Source organism: Stenella coeruleoalba, assembly GCF_951394435.1.
Source record: "Stenella coeruleoalba genome assembly, chromosome: 11".
Taxonomy (NCBI): domain Eukaryota; kingdom Metazoa; phylum Chordata; class Mammalia; order Artiodactyla; family Delphinidae; genus Stenella; species Stenella coeruleoalba.
This window is the reverse complement of record NC_137157.1, coordinates 69,741,978-69,761,014: the sequence shown is the minus strand read 5'-3', so window position 1 is coordinate 69,761,014 and position 19,037 is coordinate 69,741,978. Positions and strand designations below refer to the sequence as shown.

The following is a 19,037-nucleotide window of genomic DNA, read 5'->3' as shown; positions in this document are numbered from 1 at the left end:
TTCTATAATACAGTCGGTTCGAGCCATTTTCACCCAGATGTCTAATTACCTCCTAATGCCCTTTAGGATGCATATCTCGCCTCCCATCGAGGTTGTAAGTTCCTATAAGGCTGATGAGGTTCAACCTTTTACGCCTTTTTGATCCTCCTCACAGCTCACCATTCGCATGTCCAAAACAATTAATATTCTCCCTAAAGAGCTTTGCCTTTAGCTTTCCATTTCTTTTCCCTCTTTCTCAGCCATATTTTCACTCCATTCATTTATTGAACATTTACAAAGCATGTGCCAAGCACTGTGTGAGTACCTTGGGGTACAAAGACGCCTAGTTGGGGCATGGGGGTGGGACAGTGGATACTTGTTAAGTGCAATACGGCCATACAGACATTAGGATATAAGCCTGTAAAGGTGTGGGCACACATACAAAACGGAGCAATCAGTTCTGCCTGCGGGCATGGTTAAGAGACACTTCATAATGTTAAAATGAAACACAGACGCCAGACTTGAAAATTCCCTGAGCGAACAAAACCAGTTAGTCATACAAGCAAAGCTTAATTTAGCTTATTTTGCGGGATAAGAGGTTAACTTGACCTGGGTCACTTTTTGCTTATGCATGTGAAAATCATAAGCAGACCTTAAATAGTTCCCGAAAATTGGTATGAGGTAACCACTAACCAATTCCCTTTCATTTAAGAAAAGTCTAGGAGGGGTGGGCAAAATGGGTGAAGCGGGGGTGACTTACCTGGTGGTCCAGTGGCTAAGACTCTGCACTCCCAGTGCAGGGGGCCCGGGTTGGATCCCTGGTCAGAGAACTAGATCCCGCATGCCGCCACTAAAGATCCCGCACACGACTAGGAAGATCCAATGTGCCACAACTAAGACCCGGAGCGGCCAAATACTTTTTTTTTTTTTTTTTAATGGGTGAAGAGGGTCAACTGTACGGTGATGGACGATAATTAGACTTGTGGTGGTGATGACTTTGCAGAGTATATAGGTGTTGAATTATAATGCTGTACACTTGAAACTTATATAATAAAAAATAATTTAAAAACAAAGAAAGAAAAGCAGTTGAATACTCAACGTTTGAAGTTTAAACTGCAAAAAAAATGAAAAGAAAGGAAAAGAGGACATTATAATATTTTAACCAGTCACTGTAGAGAATACACACTCAGTCTTCACAGAATATACTCCTGAGCCTCATTCCATATTTTGGTTTGAGTGCTCCCAGTTTGCTGTCTTTTTGGTGTACATACAATAAACTTTTACTAATAACTATGTAAGTGACTCACAGGTTTTACTTCTGTTTTTTGTGAACTTTTGACTGTAGCAAAAGTGGCCCTAGAGTCTAGGGTGTGGTAAGAGAAGTAATTCCAGGCTGAGGAATCAGTGAAACAGGCTCTTGGGTCAGGGAGCTGTGAAAAGTTTGATATCACCAGTTAAGTGAATGCAAAAGAGGAGAAGATGAGCTATAAGACTAGAGGTTGAAGGGGCCAGATATCGGAATGCCTTATTTAGTACAGCAAGGAGTTTGAACATAATCTGGCAAGGAGCTTGAACGTAAAATGTTGAACCATTGAAGGGTTTTTAAATTAGGAAATAACATGGTCACATTTGCCTTTTAGAGAGCAGATTCTGGCTGCAGTGTAGAGGCTGGGACAGATTGAGATTGGAGCCAGAAAGCAGCTACAGTGCCAGAAAGTGAGGGAAAGGAGGCTTTAAACACACACACACACACACACACACACTCTCTCTCTCTCTCTCTCTCTCTCTCTCTCTCTCTCTCCATGGAGAAAAATCATGCTGTTAAACTGTTCAAATTGCAGTTGGAGCTTTGAAGAGTTTGGCCATGAGAAACAAGATATGGAAATGCTGTATAATTAGTGGTAGTTCTTCATTTGGAATCCCTACACCAAATAAGTGACCATGGGAAAGTCACTAAAATTTAAGCCTCAGTTTCTTACCCTATAAGGATTAAATTTCTTGCCTTACTTGACAAAAAATGAAAATTAGCATGCTATCAAGCTGTGAATAGAATGAAAACACACACTTATTCATTCAATAAACATTTATTGAATATATTCTACATGCCAGACAAGGGACTATTCTGTACTGCCCCCAAAACTGGAGACAGGCAAGTAAAAACCAGGACAATATAAAGTTAATCCTTTCACTACACCTTACAATTCTTAGAGAAATAAAGATAAACTTAATGAGGTACAAAGATGGATGACAAAAGCATTTATAAGAACAGAAAATAGATTTTCAGAGAGAAAACTAAAGGATATGGTACCAAGAAACTAGAGTAAGAGCTAGCACTCAAAGTACGTTTAACTTAAAGAGATGGTAACTACAATTGTTTCTATTTCAACAAACTAAATGTAATGAAAATAAAGAATAATTTAATGACCCAGAGATTTTTAAAATACTAGAATGGCAATATTCATTTCTGTGACAATATATGGGAAGAGCATATCCGGAAGAACAATCATCCATTTACTTGACATCAGGGTTCTGGACCATATCATCCCTTTAGGTTCCTTTTAATCCTGTAATTAAAAAGGAAATTCTGTTGAAAAGTATGTAAGGCATTCCAAAAATAGAAATGATTTTTGTATTACCCACACACTGTCCCATCTGGTTATCCTGGAGTATAAGGAGCTGTGTGAATACTTCTGATCATTTCCAGGATTCACACATTTTGATATTCCTAAAATTAATTGTAAATTATTGAAAATATTTTTTGCCATAATGGTTAGGCATTTCTTTCACTTACTGTGTGTATGTATGTGTTCTTAAGTCTATTTTTTCATCTCTAGACCACCCTTTTAATTCTCTAGTGACAGGCTGGCTATATCCAATTTTTTTTTTTTTTTTTTTTTTTCTTCAGTACGCGGGCCTCTCACTGTTGTGGCCTCTCCCGTTGCGGAACACAGGCTCCGGACGCACAGGCTCAGCGGCCAGGGCTCACGGGCCCAGCCGCTCCGCGGCATGTGGGATCTTCCCGGACTGGGGCACAAACCCGCGTGCCTTGCATCGGTAGGCGGACTCCCAACCACTGCGCCACCAGGGAAGCCCCTATATCCAAATTTTTAATCAATATTGATCTTCCCTTCATTCTGTCAAAAAAGGTAAATTTAGGTGGACAAAAAAATTTAAAAGTAGCAACATTAGTTGTTTAAATTATGGAGATAGAGACCTTCTCCATGACCTGAAAAACTCTCGGATTCAGGATAATCCGAATCTCAACAATCGTATATTCAAAAGATTAATCTTGATTTTTCATATAGCTCCTAGTACATGCTGGATATATGGTAGACATTCAATTAATGAGTTTTGGGGGGTTTTTAAATGTCTTTTCCAAGACACTCTAGAGCAAATTTAGGTCCTGCTCAGCATTTCCTTCCCAATTCTACCTTTTAGTACTTCTTTAAAAAAAAAAAAAGACATCCTGTGGGGGAAAAGGTAAATTCTATACCTTTTCATAGTAAAGTTCAAAGCTTTTTAACATAATTTCCACTTTATAAAGGTCTATGCATAAACTAACTTAATCCTGATAACAATTATACTTTATTCTTTTAACAAACAAGGAACCTGAAATTCAGAGAAGTTTGTTAACCACATGGCTAATGATGAAGATCCATAATTCAAATGGAAATCTTTGAGGATCCAAAGTGCATGTTTGTTTTTTCCCTTATACCATGCTATCTCACTGTGAAAAAATAAATGCTAAACTGAGTGATGCAAATTAAAAGTAAAAGCAAAAAAGCAAAAAAGATGTTATATGAAAATCTCTTAGATTGGTCTTGGGGATTAAAACAAATTAAACTTGCAATCACAGAAATACAAATCACGGGGTTTCCCTGGTGGCGCAGTGGTTAAGAATCCGCCGCGGGGGACGCGGGTTCGAGCCCTGGTGCGGGAAGATCCCACATGCTGTGGAGCAACTAAGCCCCTGCGCCACAACTACTGAAGCCCGGGCGCCTAGAGCCGGTGCTCTGCAACAAGAGAAGCCACCGCAATGAGACGCCCGTGCACCGCAACGAAGAGTAGCCCCTGCTCGCTGCCAACTAGAGAAAACCTGCATGCAGCAACAAAGACCCAATGCAGCCACAAGTAAATAAATAAATTTATATTAAAAAAATACAAATCAGATTAGTTGCAGAGCACAAAGAATCAGAAATTCACACTAAAATTGAAAATCATTCTCTCCTCTTGTTGGCCTCTAGTGAAATTTTTTCATTTTTCACAGTCCATTTCCTAGAGACCTTGTTGGGCTGGAGGAAAAAGTTGGAAAAGTATGTTGTCAGTTGGAGCAAAGAGTATTTCATTTTAAGTGTTCATTCAGACTAGTAAATGTGGGAAAAGGGTAGGGTAAGGGGGAAGACGAAAGAGTAAACGGATTCTCTTCATGCTCAAAAAACTCAGCTATAGATCATAAGATTAGAAAAAGTGGCAGTGGAAAACTAAGTGGGGACACCTTAACTCCTAAATAATCCTAGAATTCAGCTAGTATTTCCATCCACAAAGGAGAGAGATTATGAAGCGGGCAGAGTGGGGAGGGAAAGAACGAATATGCTATGGACCATCCTTACATTTCTCCCTGGTTCAATCTCCAGGAACCCTCCATTCCCATTAATAGATTATAACCTATTATTATTTTATTTATTTATTTTTTTGCGGTACGCGGGCTTCTCACTGTTGTGGCCTCTCCCGTTGCGGAGCACAGGCTCTGGACGCACAGGCTCAGCGGCCATGGCTCACGGGCCTAGCCGCTCTGCGGCATGTGGGATCTTCCCGGACCGGGGCATGAACCCGCGACGCCTGCATCAGCAGGCGGACTCTCAACCACTGCGCCACCAGGGAAACCCTACTGTTATTTTTTTAAAATACTGTCAGTGAAATTAAAAGCTAGATTTACAGGGAAATTTAGTCATGAGGAAAATTAGAATTAAAACATACATGTGGGCTTCCCTGGTGGCGCAGTGGTTGAGAGTCCGCCTGCCTATGCAGGAGACTCGGGTTCGTGCCCCGGTCCGGGAAGATCCCACATGCCGCGGAGCGGCTGGGCCCGTGAGCCATGGCCGCTGGGCCTGTGCGTCCGGAGCCTGTCCTCCGCAACGGGAGAGGCCACAACAGTGAGAGGCCCGCGTACCGAAAAAAAAAAAAAACAAACAAAAAAAAACATACATGTACAAGTTCACCAAAACCTGCCATCAATCAAGGTCATGATTATAATATTAAGTAACAGATAAGTCTCTGGACCCCGATTCCCCAAAATTGAAAAATGAAAATAATTAAGAATTCTGATACTATTACACTTCAGAAATACAGTACTTAGTTGAAAAATAAAGTCAGAATTATTGTTATCTATATTCCTTTCTGTATAGAAGCTACATCCTAAATAGTCCTATGTTATGTTTGGTTTTTCTTTTTTTTTTTAATATTAATAGGTTTTATTATTAATAGGTTTCATATTTTGAAATGGTTTTTCTTTTCACATGTCTATATTTTATTTTTAATAAAGTAAAAAAAATTGTTTTTTCTTTCTAATTAAGTTAAAGTGTCCCTTAAATTATTTATCTTATCCTATACTGGAAACATCATAGGCTTTTACATTTTCTCTTATTAAAGACCAAAAGCTACCTCTTGGACCTAAGGCCAGATCACTGTTTTTTAATTCTGAAAACAGCCTACTTTTCTTTTTCTTTTTAATGCTTTCACTACATTTTTGTCCTTTAGGAGTCTTCTTCTCCCAAACTGGTTTTATACAGTATCCCAACTCTTCTCAATCTTGCTGACTCCAGAAGTGAACACAGGCTAATTTCATTGTTGCTATTAGTCTGAATTAAAAGAGGTTAGTGAAAATAATACACATACAAAGTCTAAATTAGTAAATCTTGGTACCCAGTTTAGTTTCTGAATTCTCTTGAAAAAAGAGTTAATGAAAATATGAAGATGAGATGGTAGCTTTCATCCACATTCCCTACTTCCAGGTAAGTCAGCAGATCCAGGTTTACCTGCGTATAATTCAAGACCTGCCAAACTTGTGTATTATTTCCACTCCGCAGGAATTCCAGTTGGATCCATTTTACTGGATCCTTGAACTGAAAATTTCACGTAGGGGCTTATCCTCACAACTAAAATAAAGCAGTTTTTTTGAGATTTTTTAAAAAAAGTATTACTATTTAGCCTTATGTACAAAAGAGATTTGAGAAACTTTATAAGAACACAAGGGAAAACGTTAAGTAGATAAAAACTGTAGTTAGATGAAGTTAAAAATGTAGTTAGATGAAGAATAACAAGTTAGAATATGGATATGCAGATGACTGAGTTCTACATAATTATTAAAAGTATGCCTAATTTTAATCTGAGATTTCCCACAACTAAAGCAAAAACTGAGGACAATCAATGATTTGCATTGTTCACAAGAAAAAGGCAAACTGATTTCTCAGGTTGAAGTAAAGCTTTTCCTGAAACAGGTCTGAATAAATTTTCTCATTTGGATTCTGAGTGATGTAATGTTTCCTCAATATCCTCACAAAAAGGCAACAGGAGACCTCATTCAGCTGTTTACTGATTTTTAAAAATTAGTATAGGAAAATGATAATCTCACATTACATGCCTTAAAGTCTTTAACTTTTGAAAATTCAAACTGGAGTAATGAAATGGTAGCTGGCTAAAATTACTGGTGACACCCAACATTACCAGCTGCAACTATCAAGATGAGATCCTAACATCTCCATTGCGGACTTACAGTGGATACTCAGGCCAAGCTGAATTTTCTAGGGGGAAAAAAAAAGAAGGAAAAAGAAAAAAAAAATGGTGGCAAGCACTCCCTCTTCTGTTACTTCTGTATCTTATATGTATTTTTATTGTTGAAATAATGGCATTGTATTTACAGATCTCTCCTCTAAGATGTGAGTTCCACATCTTTGTCCTCTTTGCAACCAACCCCCAGACCAGTGCCTAGCACACAAAACATACTCAATAAATGTTCACTGAATTGAAAACTGACATAAAGAAAATCTAGATCAGGAAAATAATGAAAGTATTACCGCAGTAAAATAGGTACTACAGTCTACAACTCCTACTGATGGGGAGGAAAGAAATCACCACTGAAAAACAATTCAGAACATGAAACATGTCCCAGAGAACTAAAAGCTTTCAGAGCTCTACTCGACTTTTCTATATAAGTACCTAGTCTTATCGTGGCATTTCATATGCTCCAGAATTGGCCCATTCCACAAAGGCTGGAATATCTGCACTGGCTCAATACAAAGCCACATTAAAAACATAACATTTAAACTATCTGGGCTAGCAGGGCTGTGCATTCAGGAAAGTAAAGTGTTCATATAATTCAAGGTAAATCTCTATGACAACTTCTAAAAATGAACTGGTTTTGAAGAAAATCATTTTATAGTGATTACACATATTGCTGCTCTAGTAAACAGTCTACTAAACAAAACTGAAAACTTAATGACTGAGTCATTACAAAGATGATTTATCATAGCTTGTTTTAAAATTTTTCTCAAGAGACCGAGATGCTATACATTCTATTTGTTCTCTCTCTCCCTTCTGAGTGATTCTTCTCTGCTATCATCGACTACATCACAATCCCCATTTTCTAATTTCTGCTACTATCTTTGCTTTTTCTCCTTCCTCCTCCCTCATTTTTTTCCCCATTTCTAACCTTCCTTGCCTTTATTATTAGGGCATCTTCTTTTTCATCACTCTCAATAGCCAGGGAGGGTGTTCTTTTCCTTCTGCTTTCACAAATGATCAGTCACATCCTGTATTCTGCAATCTTCACTGTCTCTTGAGTCTACTCAGCTATTTTTGTCACTGATGACTTTTCTACATTTCAGTTTTTCTACATTTCAGTTGTTCCAGACACCTGAAGGTGCCTGTGGTTGAAGAGGGGAGCCAGTGCTAGTAAGTCGAAGTATTACTTTATGATTACTCTTCTTACACACACATTCACTCTTCTGTTTGCACTTAATTTTCGAAGTACAGTACAGAAATTTCTATCAATGGCCCAGTTCGTACTTCAGGTCTTCAAGATTCCAGAAAAGAGATAAGTGGCAGACCAAGAAAATAAGTAAAATAAGGGTTTCAGTGGAAATTAAAACTTCTAGACCACTCAGCATGAATGTATATAATATGAATAAGCTATATTCTTTTCAGGCAATAAGAACTTCTTTCTAAAAGAAGGGTAATAAATGTTATCAACTTAGAAAAGCAAAGGTTTTTTCTTCCTTTTTTAATGTTTTCACTTTGTCTACAGTCATCACTATAATTTTAGGAAAGCATTTAATAAAAATAAAACCTTTAAGTTATTGTCAACTATTTCTACTGTGTAATATAAAAGGTTTAAGAATATGTATTCTTGTATGCCTCAAATTATATCTTCACTCTTACTTATATCAAAATAAGCTAATAAACTCTGAAAAACATCCAAATGCTCTTTTTGTATAGAATTTGGCTGAAATAACCCACTATTAAAACCATAGGGTAAGTTGATGAACCAGAGCTAAAAATATACCCTAAGCCCAGGCTCTGAACCTTTTTGCATATTTTAACATTAGGTGTATTTATGGAATTTGAGTCTGTTTCCTGGTTTGGAAGTGTATTTGAGGTAGGGTGAAATGAAGACAGCAAAAGATAACTGTGATTAATGAAAGGAAAACAAAGTATCAAAGTAGACAACTCAGCTCATTTCTCCTGTCTCATAATGCATACCATCAGGTTCTTTAATTATAGAAAGACAGCTGGTCTGGGATCAGAGCAAACATCTGATGTAAAAAATTCAGTTTAACCTACAGAACACAATTCCTTTTGGGCATCCGAGAAGGCATGGAAACAATTTTTGTTACAAAAAAAATTATGTTTCTGTAATGGGATTTTACCTATAAAGATAGTAAAGGCTCACATTTACTGAGCACAGAGTACGTGTCAGGTAGTTGTTAAGAATTTTGTATGGATTGACATTTAATCCTCCCAACAACCCTATGAGTTAGATATGATTACCATTATCCCTGTTTAATAGACGGGAAATGACCTTGAATGACTTACTCAAGCTCACTTAGGTTCTACAACAGAGATTCAGATACCAGCCATCAGTTAGCATTCTCAAATTCCATGCTAACTGTCTCCCTACTATTTAGAAAGATGACTATGCCCCGTTCAGGTAAAATCCCATCTTCTGTCAGATTTTTCTCTCTTGCAATCCATTTAAAATATATCCAGAAAGTATCTGATCATCATCATAAGACCCAGTACCTCCAAAGAGTAATTTTGACTTAAAAATTAGAATATTTTCCCTATTACAGTTAGTACTTGTAGTTTTTACTATGTCTAAAAATGAATATATATGTATATATATAAAACATTTGGAACATGTGAAAAAGAATAAAATAAGAGAAAAAAATTTTCATGTTTTAAAAGAACATACCAGTCATTTGGGGTTCCACTGAAAGTATCTTAAAAACAAATAAAATTCTTTCATTTAACAACACTAAAGAATGAGGTATATAAATGTTTTAATCACAGACTTTTACTGTATGCAATTAACTGTATTTCACAACTTGCATCTTACAAAAAAGACAGTACCATTGTGCCTGTAAAAAGTACTGCAATTAAACAGAAAATTACATTACCACATGAAACCACCAAATATCACAACTGTCAGGGTCTACAGTTTTATTTCTTTCTTCAAATGCTATCATGATGTTTTTATGTGATATTCTGTATCCAAGTTATGATTCAAAGTTCATTTATAGTTCAAAAGTCTCCTATAGGTGAATACATAGTAAACAAATGGCTAAGAGAAAGCAGGAGACCCTAGAATTTAAGTACTGTGTGGTTTCTAAGTTGGATTTTTAGAAACAACAAAAAACACTTTTATTAGTTGTAAACAAAAATGCAAAATCTGTAGTCATAAAAATATTTTATTGGTAAATTTACATAATAGTAAGTGGGGCTGTAAATGCTTTTTAAATTTTAGGATATTGATAAATGCATAAACCGGCAATTGTTTCTGAAAATAGGGTACTATAATTTTTATAAGAATTGTTATATTTAATAAGAGGCCAATTAAACTGATTAAAGATTAGTTATTTCTCAGTTCTGTGCAACAGTTCCCATTTCTGTATTAATTAGATTCACACTTCTATGACCCTGGATAAGTCTGGGGCAAGGAAACAGTGATAAAACTATTAAGTTAAAGCTTTTCCAAAACTGCAGCTTTTAAAATATGACAGGTTTCTTCTCTTCTGTTTTTGCCAAATGCTTATAATTACTTGAATTTTAATGTTCTATATAATACAGAAAATACCAGTGTTCAATGACAATAGCACTAAATCTGAATTATAAAGCCAAGTAATCAATGTTTTATTGTTTACTAGTCTGCTAGTAAACATTACAATAAATGAATGTTTTGAAAGATAAGCAAAAATTCCCCCCAAAAACAGATAAAACCTAAAACATAATTCAGGAACAATAATTTAGTAAAATGTGTCAAAAACATTGGCAATGGTTCATACAAATTCTTTATTTAATAACAATCTTCCTATTTAACCACACCAAGTACCAGCAGGTGTATTTAAGAGGATAACCATTAAGAAAATTCTGTTGTAGCAACAGTTGATTAAATTGATTTTTGACTTGTATACATATAACTATTTGTTTCACAATTCTCAAATAATACATATTTAGGCAGCTTGCACTATGTTATAAAAATTTAAATTCGTTACATGCCAATAGTAGAGAATTCAAGAATTATGTGTTAGAATTCACTAAACTAAAAGTGAAAATAGACTTACCAATAACACTGCATAATGAGTAATTCAACCACATTTTCATGGCACCTTTAACTGTGGAGACCAAAATGTTAAGTCTGGAAATGTTTGGTAGGCATAGATTGCAATAAAATCTAACAAATTTCTATTTTATGTAAAATGCAAATTATGGATTGTGCATGAATATGTTTGTCATGAAAATGTGGTACTTCTTGGCATAATCTGTGTATTTGCATGGTATGACAGAAGTGACTAGGAAATTGGAGAAAATAAACTTTAATGAGATTCTCCGTTCAATGATGAGGCTTCTCCTCTGGGTGAAGATGACCTGGACATTCCCCTCTCTGTGTTATCAGAGCTGGAGCCACTCTGACTGTGTTGATCTGCAGAAGCAGCACTAGATGCGGGTGGTGACTTCGTTTTCTCCTTAAAGTCTGTAATAATGACTGTCAGATCTCCAACGGTAACTTCCAAATGTTGAGCACTACTCCGATCCACATTTTTCAATCTTGGCCTAAACACAAAAGATGATAAAATTTTAAACTAGCTTTTCTCTCTACCAACTTTCTGAGCATGTAATGCATATTAAATTAGGTAAAAATAACAAAACAAATACATCTATCTTTAAAGCTCTATATTCATGTGTAACTAGCCACAAAAATATAATTAAATGTTTGAAATCATTAACATTAAATCAAGCCAATCATTCCTGAATCTTCCTCAACATGACAAAAAACTCTGGGAGTAATGTTCTCTTAAATGTGCTTTTATAGCTTTATCATAATTTCGCAGACAGCTTATCAATTTTACTAAAATAAATGTTTTAGAACAGCAGTGACATAGCTGAATCACAGAGGAAGCTGACAACAGCTAAGGTTGAGTTATATGCAGGGCTGTTACTCCACTGATGTGCACTTATGATAAGGGCATCATGACTGTCTGTTCTGCCTGGACCCATGACCATTTTGATTGGTTAAAGCTCATGCAAATATCTGTTCAGTATTGTGAACATCACTCCTGGCTTTATGAGTGAAAAAGAAACATTTCAAACACAAATGTCTTGTAATCTAGTAAAACAAAAACAAAAAACAGAAAGTGTCCTCACACTTACACTTGTATTTGTGGCCTCTGTGTTTAATTTCTAATATACCTTCAACTAAGAAACACACTTTCATGATATAGTAAAAGAGATGAAATCTTTTATTTCTACTTTATATACTTTATATATTGATGTTAAAAGACAATATTAAATGGTTAATTTTATTACTTTAAAAGTGCCATTAAAACACTCTAAATTTACCTGGTTTTCTTATGACTGTTCTTTTTGCTAGTTGTTTCCTTTTCACTTTTTTCTTTTTCTACTTTATCTTTTTTCTCTTTCTTTGACTGTGTAGGGGGCACAAACTGCTGAGTAACCTGCTGTGCAACCAACTGGGAGACAGGCCGAGGTTTCCTGTGTGCATGTTAAAAAGAAAGTTTTTTTTATTACTATAATTTAAGAATGTATTTTTTATGAGAGAATAGCTCAAATTATGAGAATAGATATATGATTTCACATATAAAAATTTCTCATACGTAAGGTAATTCAGATGTGCAATTTAACAGATATATATATACACACACATACATTACTGTCTTTCCTATCCAACAAAAATAGAACTATAATAACAGTTAAAAGTTATAGCCCAAGATATATAGTCAAACCATTAAAATGTAACTGTTACATAAATCGACACGAAAATTATTAAAAATGTATATCAAACTGTGCTTATGGGGAAGCACACATAAACATGAATTTTTAAAATTAAACGTGAAAGTTCACACTGAAATAAAATCTAAATTTATCCCTCTTCTCTCAGAGAAGGAAATACCTCACCATCTGTTACAATGGCTATTCTTTTCTTTAAAATCTTTCATTTATTCACTGAATAAATATTTAAGTGTCAAAATTTCTCACTTACTGCTTAAATCTTTGAGGTTCCTTATGTATCCAGCCACAATTTCACTGTGGTTTTTTGACCTTGGAGATCTGTCCAGTGCTTTGAGACTTGCCTAACTTACTCACTTACTCATTAGAAAAAAATTTATTGAGAACCTACTGCAGAAACTGTACCGAGATAGATGAAATGTTGCCTGACTACAATCTTTGGTACCAGTTGTCACTTTTGGTACAAGTTGTCACTCTATTAGCCCAGGGTCAAGGATGCCTCCAGCTTTACGGTAGAACGTGGGCAGCTGAGGTCAAGATTCAAAGTAAATGGTCTCTAAATTCTTAAAATGAGAGAGAAAAAGACAATTGAGGAGGGAAAAAAGGTGGGAAGGAAAAAGCAAGGAAGAATAAGATAAAAATACATTAAAAAAACACATTTTAACAGATGGTCTATAAACAACAGTAATCTATTGCCTGGAAAATCCTGACCCTATTCTGGTCAGTAGGGTTATTAAAAAATCTTTTCCTTTGTTTCTCTAAAGCAAGACAAAATAGAAACCAAAGAGAAAATACTGCATAATCTAGGATTCAAAGCTGCAAGGAGGAATCCTTTGAAGGAGGAAATAGGAAACGCAGTATATAAAACATCTTAATAGATGGGTAATGAATTTTGTTTAGAACCTACAGAGTCTGAAGTACAGGAAGGATATCCAGGAAAGATGTCCAACACACAATTTAAAAAGCAGGACTGACACAGATACCAGGGTCAATGATGTAAATTAAGAGTTACACAAATGAAAATGATATTGAAAGCATGGTAATTAATGGCTGAGCTTGTTAAGGAAATGAACTTTAAAAAAAAAAAGGACTAAAGTAGTGATTCTCAAATTTAAGGTACATCAGGATTACTGGGAAGTCTTGTTTAGCTTGCTTAGCTCTGCTCCCAGGGTTCTTATTTAGTAGGCCTCGGGGTGGAGCCTAAAATTTGCATTTCTAAATAGCTTCCAAGTTAAGGGGAAGCCTCTGGTCCAGCCACCACACTGAGCAGAGAAGCTTGAAGAAGTGCAATATATTGATACTACTGCAGCATAAAGTTTGAGATGGAGAGCAGGGAGTGGCAGAGAAAAAAAAAAAAAGGCTGGACAGATAGGAAGGAACCCGACAATGAAAAGTGAAGGAGTCTGATTTACCTTTAAAAGACAGCAGATCACTGAAGAAATTCAGACTTCAATTTTACAAAGATTACTGGCAGCAATCTGGAGGGGAAAGGTACTACAGAGGCAGGGAAAGCTACTTTAATAGACCAGGTAAAAATAAAAAGGGCTTGAACTAAAAGGAAGCGGCAGTGGGCTTATTTAGAGACAGGCTGAAGAAGCAGAATCAAGGGGACGTGGTGACAAATTAAACGTGCCTTTCTCACTTCTCAACCAAAAAATATTCCTTTAGCAAAACATACAGAAATTCTTGTTTGTCCTCATGTAACCAACGTTCTGTGGATGAAATCAAACAAAAAATAAAGTCTTAGATGTTGATAAATGCTATGGAAAAAAAAATAAAGGAACACAGGGAGTGTTAAGGAAGGAGTTACTGTCTGTTTCCTCATCTAGGATATACACTCCACAAGGAAAGGGATGGTTTCAGGTTTATACATCACTGGATAACTAGTACCTAGCACGGTACTGAAAAAATACTAGATATTTAATATTTGTTGAAAAATGAATGAATGATAAAATCAGGCTTAATGAGGAATGAAGATGTTTTAAAAGACACGGAATACTGTCTCGATGCTTACTCACGGGCCAGGATCAACCACTCACTACACAGACGTAAACAAGTAGTGAAAAGTAAGAGCAGCAAGAATTAATTCCTCTTTTAATTATGCCGGAATATGGAAAGAGAAAGAAAGTACAAAGGTGTGACAGGTTGTGAAAAGGTTTGGTTAGACTAGTGCCTGGTGAACAGTGAGTCACCTAAAATTAAGAGTCACTCCAAGCTATACAATGGAATTGAGGGGTAGTCATCATTTGTCTCCTAAGGTATTATGGGTCTCTGAATCTCTTCCTGTCGTAACAAATGAAAGTTTGACAACATCCTTTATTATAGTTTGTACTGTTGCTCCCTTCGTCCCAAAATTTAATGCAAAATGAATTTATAAAAATGTTAAACTAAATTACATGAAAATTGTGAACATTAAAATAAATTTACATTCTAGAGTAGAAATCCTGAAGTTCCTAGCAATCAATAAATTGACATTATTGAGAGACCATTATCACTAACTTAAGATATATAATAATTTATATTCTCTTTATTTAGTGCTGCCTTTTTTAAGTAAAATTGAATATTCTTCTAAGTTTTTCCGGATTCATTAATAACCTCAGTACTCGGTGCTGTTTTTCCCATAAGATGTAACTGTCTCAATCATGGATTCTCTGATCATGAAGCTTTTCAGGAATATAACAATTGTGCTGTGGTTAGGTACAGAATATTTTTATAACATTATCAATCACTCCCCCACCCCTCCAGCATTTGTCTCCAAGTTGGTGTCCATCAATTATGTGACACAGTTCCTCAATCACTCCCACTTTTATGTGAGAGAAGGGATAATCCTAATTCCCCAGCTTCATGGATCTTACAACTGCTGCCACGTCTTTTTCATATTTAACAGGTTTTCTCTCTCCAGAATCTTCCTAGAATCATTTTCCCTTTTCATATGGCCCATAAATCTGAAAATGAGGGAACGCCCTGGTGGTGCAGTGGTTAAGAATCCACCTGCCAATGCAGGGGACATGGGTTCAATCCCTGGCCCGGGGAAGATCCTACATGCTACGGAGCAACTAAGCCTGTGCACCACAACTACTGAGTCTGTGCTCTAGAGGCCACGAGCCACAACTGCTGAGCCCATGTGCCACAACTACTGAAGCCCACGCAGAGCTGGGCTGTGCTTTGCAACAAGAGAAGCCACCGCAATGAGAAGCCCGTGCACCGCAGCGAAGAGCAGCCCCCGCTCACCGCAACTAGAGGAAGCCTGCGTGTAGCAACGAAGACCCGATGCAGCCAAAAATTAAAAAAAAAAAAAAAAATCTGAAAATGAAAGCATATCAGTACAGCACGATTTGCTCCATGAAACCATGAAGAGAGTTAAATAAACTAACATTTTTTAAAGATTGATTTATTTAGTTATTTTTGGCTGCATTGGGTCTTCGTTGCTACATGGGGGCTTTCTCTAGGTGCAGCGAGTGGGGGCTACTCTTCATTGCAGTGCACAGTGCAGGCTTCTCATTGTGGTGGCTTCTCGTTGTAGAGTGCCGGCTCTAGGTGCACAGGCTTCAGCAGTTGCAGCACGTAGGCTCAGTAGTTACGGCATGTGGGCCCTAGAGTACAGGCTCAGTAGTTGTGGCGCACGGGCTTAGTTGCTCCACAGCATGTGGGTTCTTCCCGGACCAGGGCTCGAACCCGTATCCCCTGCATTGGCAGGCAGATTCTTAACCACTGTCCCACCTGGGAAGTCCCTAAATTAACATTTTAAAACAAGTTATGAATCTAGAATTCTTCTAAGTGTTATATTCTCAGTGGTAAGAACAAAATACTCAGTAAATGTATACTCTCTTACAAGGTAAAAACCAATAAAGAACGAACAATTAGCTGACCTGGTCAGGTGAGAGACTGCGGTCAGGAGACAAATTAGAAGACCACCACTTCATACTAGAAACGATGGTGCTGGTCATGCTGGGTTTGTGGATTTTATAAAATTTAAGCAAAGGTGTCCCTGGGGCAAGTGGAAATGTGAGACTAGTGTTCTGATAAGCAACCAGTAATTTCTATACGTGGCATTGTCTGTGGTTGATTTTGTTAGTTTCTAATCACCAACAAATTTTCTATAGTAGTTCTCTTCTGCCTCAAGAAAAATATTATTTTTGTTTTTCAGTAGTTGTTATGTCTTTCTCTCTCTTTTTATCCTAACTTTTCCTAAATGTGTAGTAATTCATTCTTTTTTCACTTAAGATAATGACTTTGCTCCTCTCTTCTAGGATTATTTGACCTGGTTCAACTTTGGGAGAAAAGAAGCACAAAATATGTGTTTCCACGCAGCTTAACTATTGAAATAAAGTTCTCTGCTGCTCTCTAACGGCCTGAATGAGTTTTAAAGATTCTTCAACGAAGGCAGGAGGAACACAGCTTATGATGATCTTTGTACCCTATCGTAAAGTGACTCAACTTCACCATGCTCTATTAAAAAGAAAGCCCTCCTAGCTCTAGGGATCTTAAAAAAGTTTAACTATGATCCTTTTTCTACTTAGTGAGAAAAATCTAGAGGATAGTAGGGAATTTTAGAGGTGGGAGATAGTTAACTTAGGATATAAGGGGCAGGGTATTATTTACAAGGTGTGCCTTTTTTATGTTCAGCGATTTATCATTCATGATTTTGACAGTACACCTACAATGCTAAAGGTTCTGTGATAAGGAGGACAAAAAGGTCATCCAGTGCTATCCAGACATATCCCAACTGCACTCTATTGTCATCTACTTGTTCACATACGTCATTATTAGCTGTAACTTGTAAAATATGATGTTCCAAAATTTTGAGATCCCTATGTGTCCCTATGTATCCTTCATAAATAGCTCAAACAGACTGTCTGTGTAAAGTTTGGCAGGTCTGTTGACTTACTGTGACATGAAAAAAGGGGGGGAACATTTCAACAACCGTTTACGGATAACTATTATTCATCAGATATAGTTTCTAACTATGTGTCTGCCCTCCACCCCACAACAAAAATCCTGTATGCTAAATACTATAAGAAAAATGTTTTAAGCTTGATTAACCTCATCACAACAATTTAGCTTTGTCAAGTTGGACAGGCAAAACAAATACGATATAAAACCATTGTTGATTCTTTTCTAAAGGAGGCAGCATTATTCATAGCTCAGAAAGAGGCAATCTGCTTCCCAACACTAAAATATATATAGTAAATTGAAGCAGTATAAATCTCAATGAGTTAAAAGGCTGAACTTAACCCAAACCTGTTGTGAGTCTGCTAATACACTGCTAACAAAAGTCCAAAAATCTAACCAAGGAAGATTTTTATAAGTAAGCCCCCTGTTTGACAAATGTATTACACACTTAACACGTGTCAGGCACTACCTAAGGTGCCGGAGACTCACCATGAACAAAACAGACACAGTCCTCGCCCTCACAGTTTGTTTAGTGCATGGGATAGAAGCCACACAAAAGGAAACTAACTAAATAAATTTTGTCAGAAGCCCTAATAAGGAAAAAACGGTGTGCTGTGATTTTAAAAATTAGAGGACTTACTACAGGGTGGAAAGCACTTTAGTTCATGTTTAGTTCATCACCATGGGCTGCCACCCCCCTTTTTAAGTCATTTTATGAATAATTTACAGAAATAAGAAACAAAGGAACAATTAATATTAAAAATTTTAATAAGACTTTAGAGTGTAGTTAAACCCAATTTTTTATTCCATTTGAAGGTATATAGACCTGATATAGATTAATGTAACTAATTCCCCATCAGCTGTTAAGCCTAATCCTAGGAACATATCTAATCTTGTAAACAGTGAGTGATTCCTGATTTCAAATACATCTCTAATAGACTTTGGCTTATCTTTACTTCCACTTCTTGCACTTGCATTGTCAAAACACTTTACTTTGAAAACCCTGATGGCTCACAATTTTTTGAAAAGGGGACAGCCATTCCTTGTTCCAAAATTATCAAACATTGCCATTTCTAGACTAGGTATACATCCCTACCCTTCAGCATCTGTCCACTTATGAATCGTATCAAATAAATTTTGATGCCAAATATCAGTGAAGATGAAAGAAATCCATCACTTGTCCTAATCCTAGGATAAAACAAAGATGGTTCAGGTTCACGGTCACAAAATACTGCATGATAAAGTCCTTTCTGTTGAATGACTGTTCACCTCATGAGAAACCATACTCCCTTCTTAAGTCCTTAAAGATACATTGTTCACATAACGATTCTTGGCTTTGTGGAAAAATTCGTCCAGGATATTCTCATTTGAAGGCTCAGAGAGCTCTAGCACCATGCAGCCTACAAAGCGTTAACAAGCATGAAGGGCTGTAAGTTATTCAGCGTGAATTCCCTGGATTTCTCCCCAGGCCCTGGGAAGTGCTTTCTATGGACTGGCCTGCTCAATGTATCTTCCCTTCCCAGGATTTCTGAGGTAGATCTTATCTGATAGATCCGTTTTTGAGATTTTGTGATGAATCATCAGAAGGAAAGGAAGTTAGGAAGAAACCGCTGAAACAGGGTTTGCTTTGTTGTGGGGCCTGA

The 19,037-nt window shown here is 36.6% G+C and overlaps 1 protein-coding gene across 6 annotated transcripts in view; it reads right to left on the bottom strand.

Moving 5' to 3' along the window:
• Positions 1-9,180: 9,180 nt before the first annotated feature.
• Positions 9,181-19,037, bottom strand: part of YAF2 (YY1 associated factor 2) — a 65,793-nt gene continuing 55,936 nt past the window's right edge. For 3 of the 6 annotated variants that reach the window (XR_013830594.1, XR_013830595.1, XR_013830596.1), the window contains one exon: positions 12,111-12,246. Coding sequence is in view for 3 of the 6 variants with exons in the window: in XM_079937851.1 (XP_079793977.1) it covers positions 11,070-11,307; positions 12,094-12,246 (391 nt within the window). In the remaining 3 variants the exon portion in view is untranslated. Of the gene's footprint in view, positions 11,308-12,093; positions 12,247-19,037 lie in introns of those variants that run through there. The other 3 variants (XM_079937851.1, XM_079937850.1, XM_079937852.1) reach the window with 2 other exon arrangements.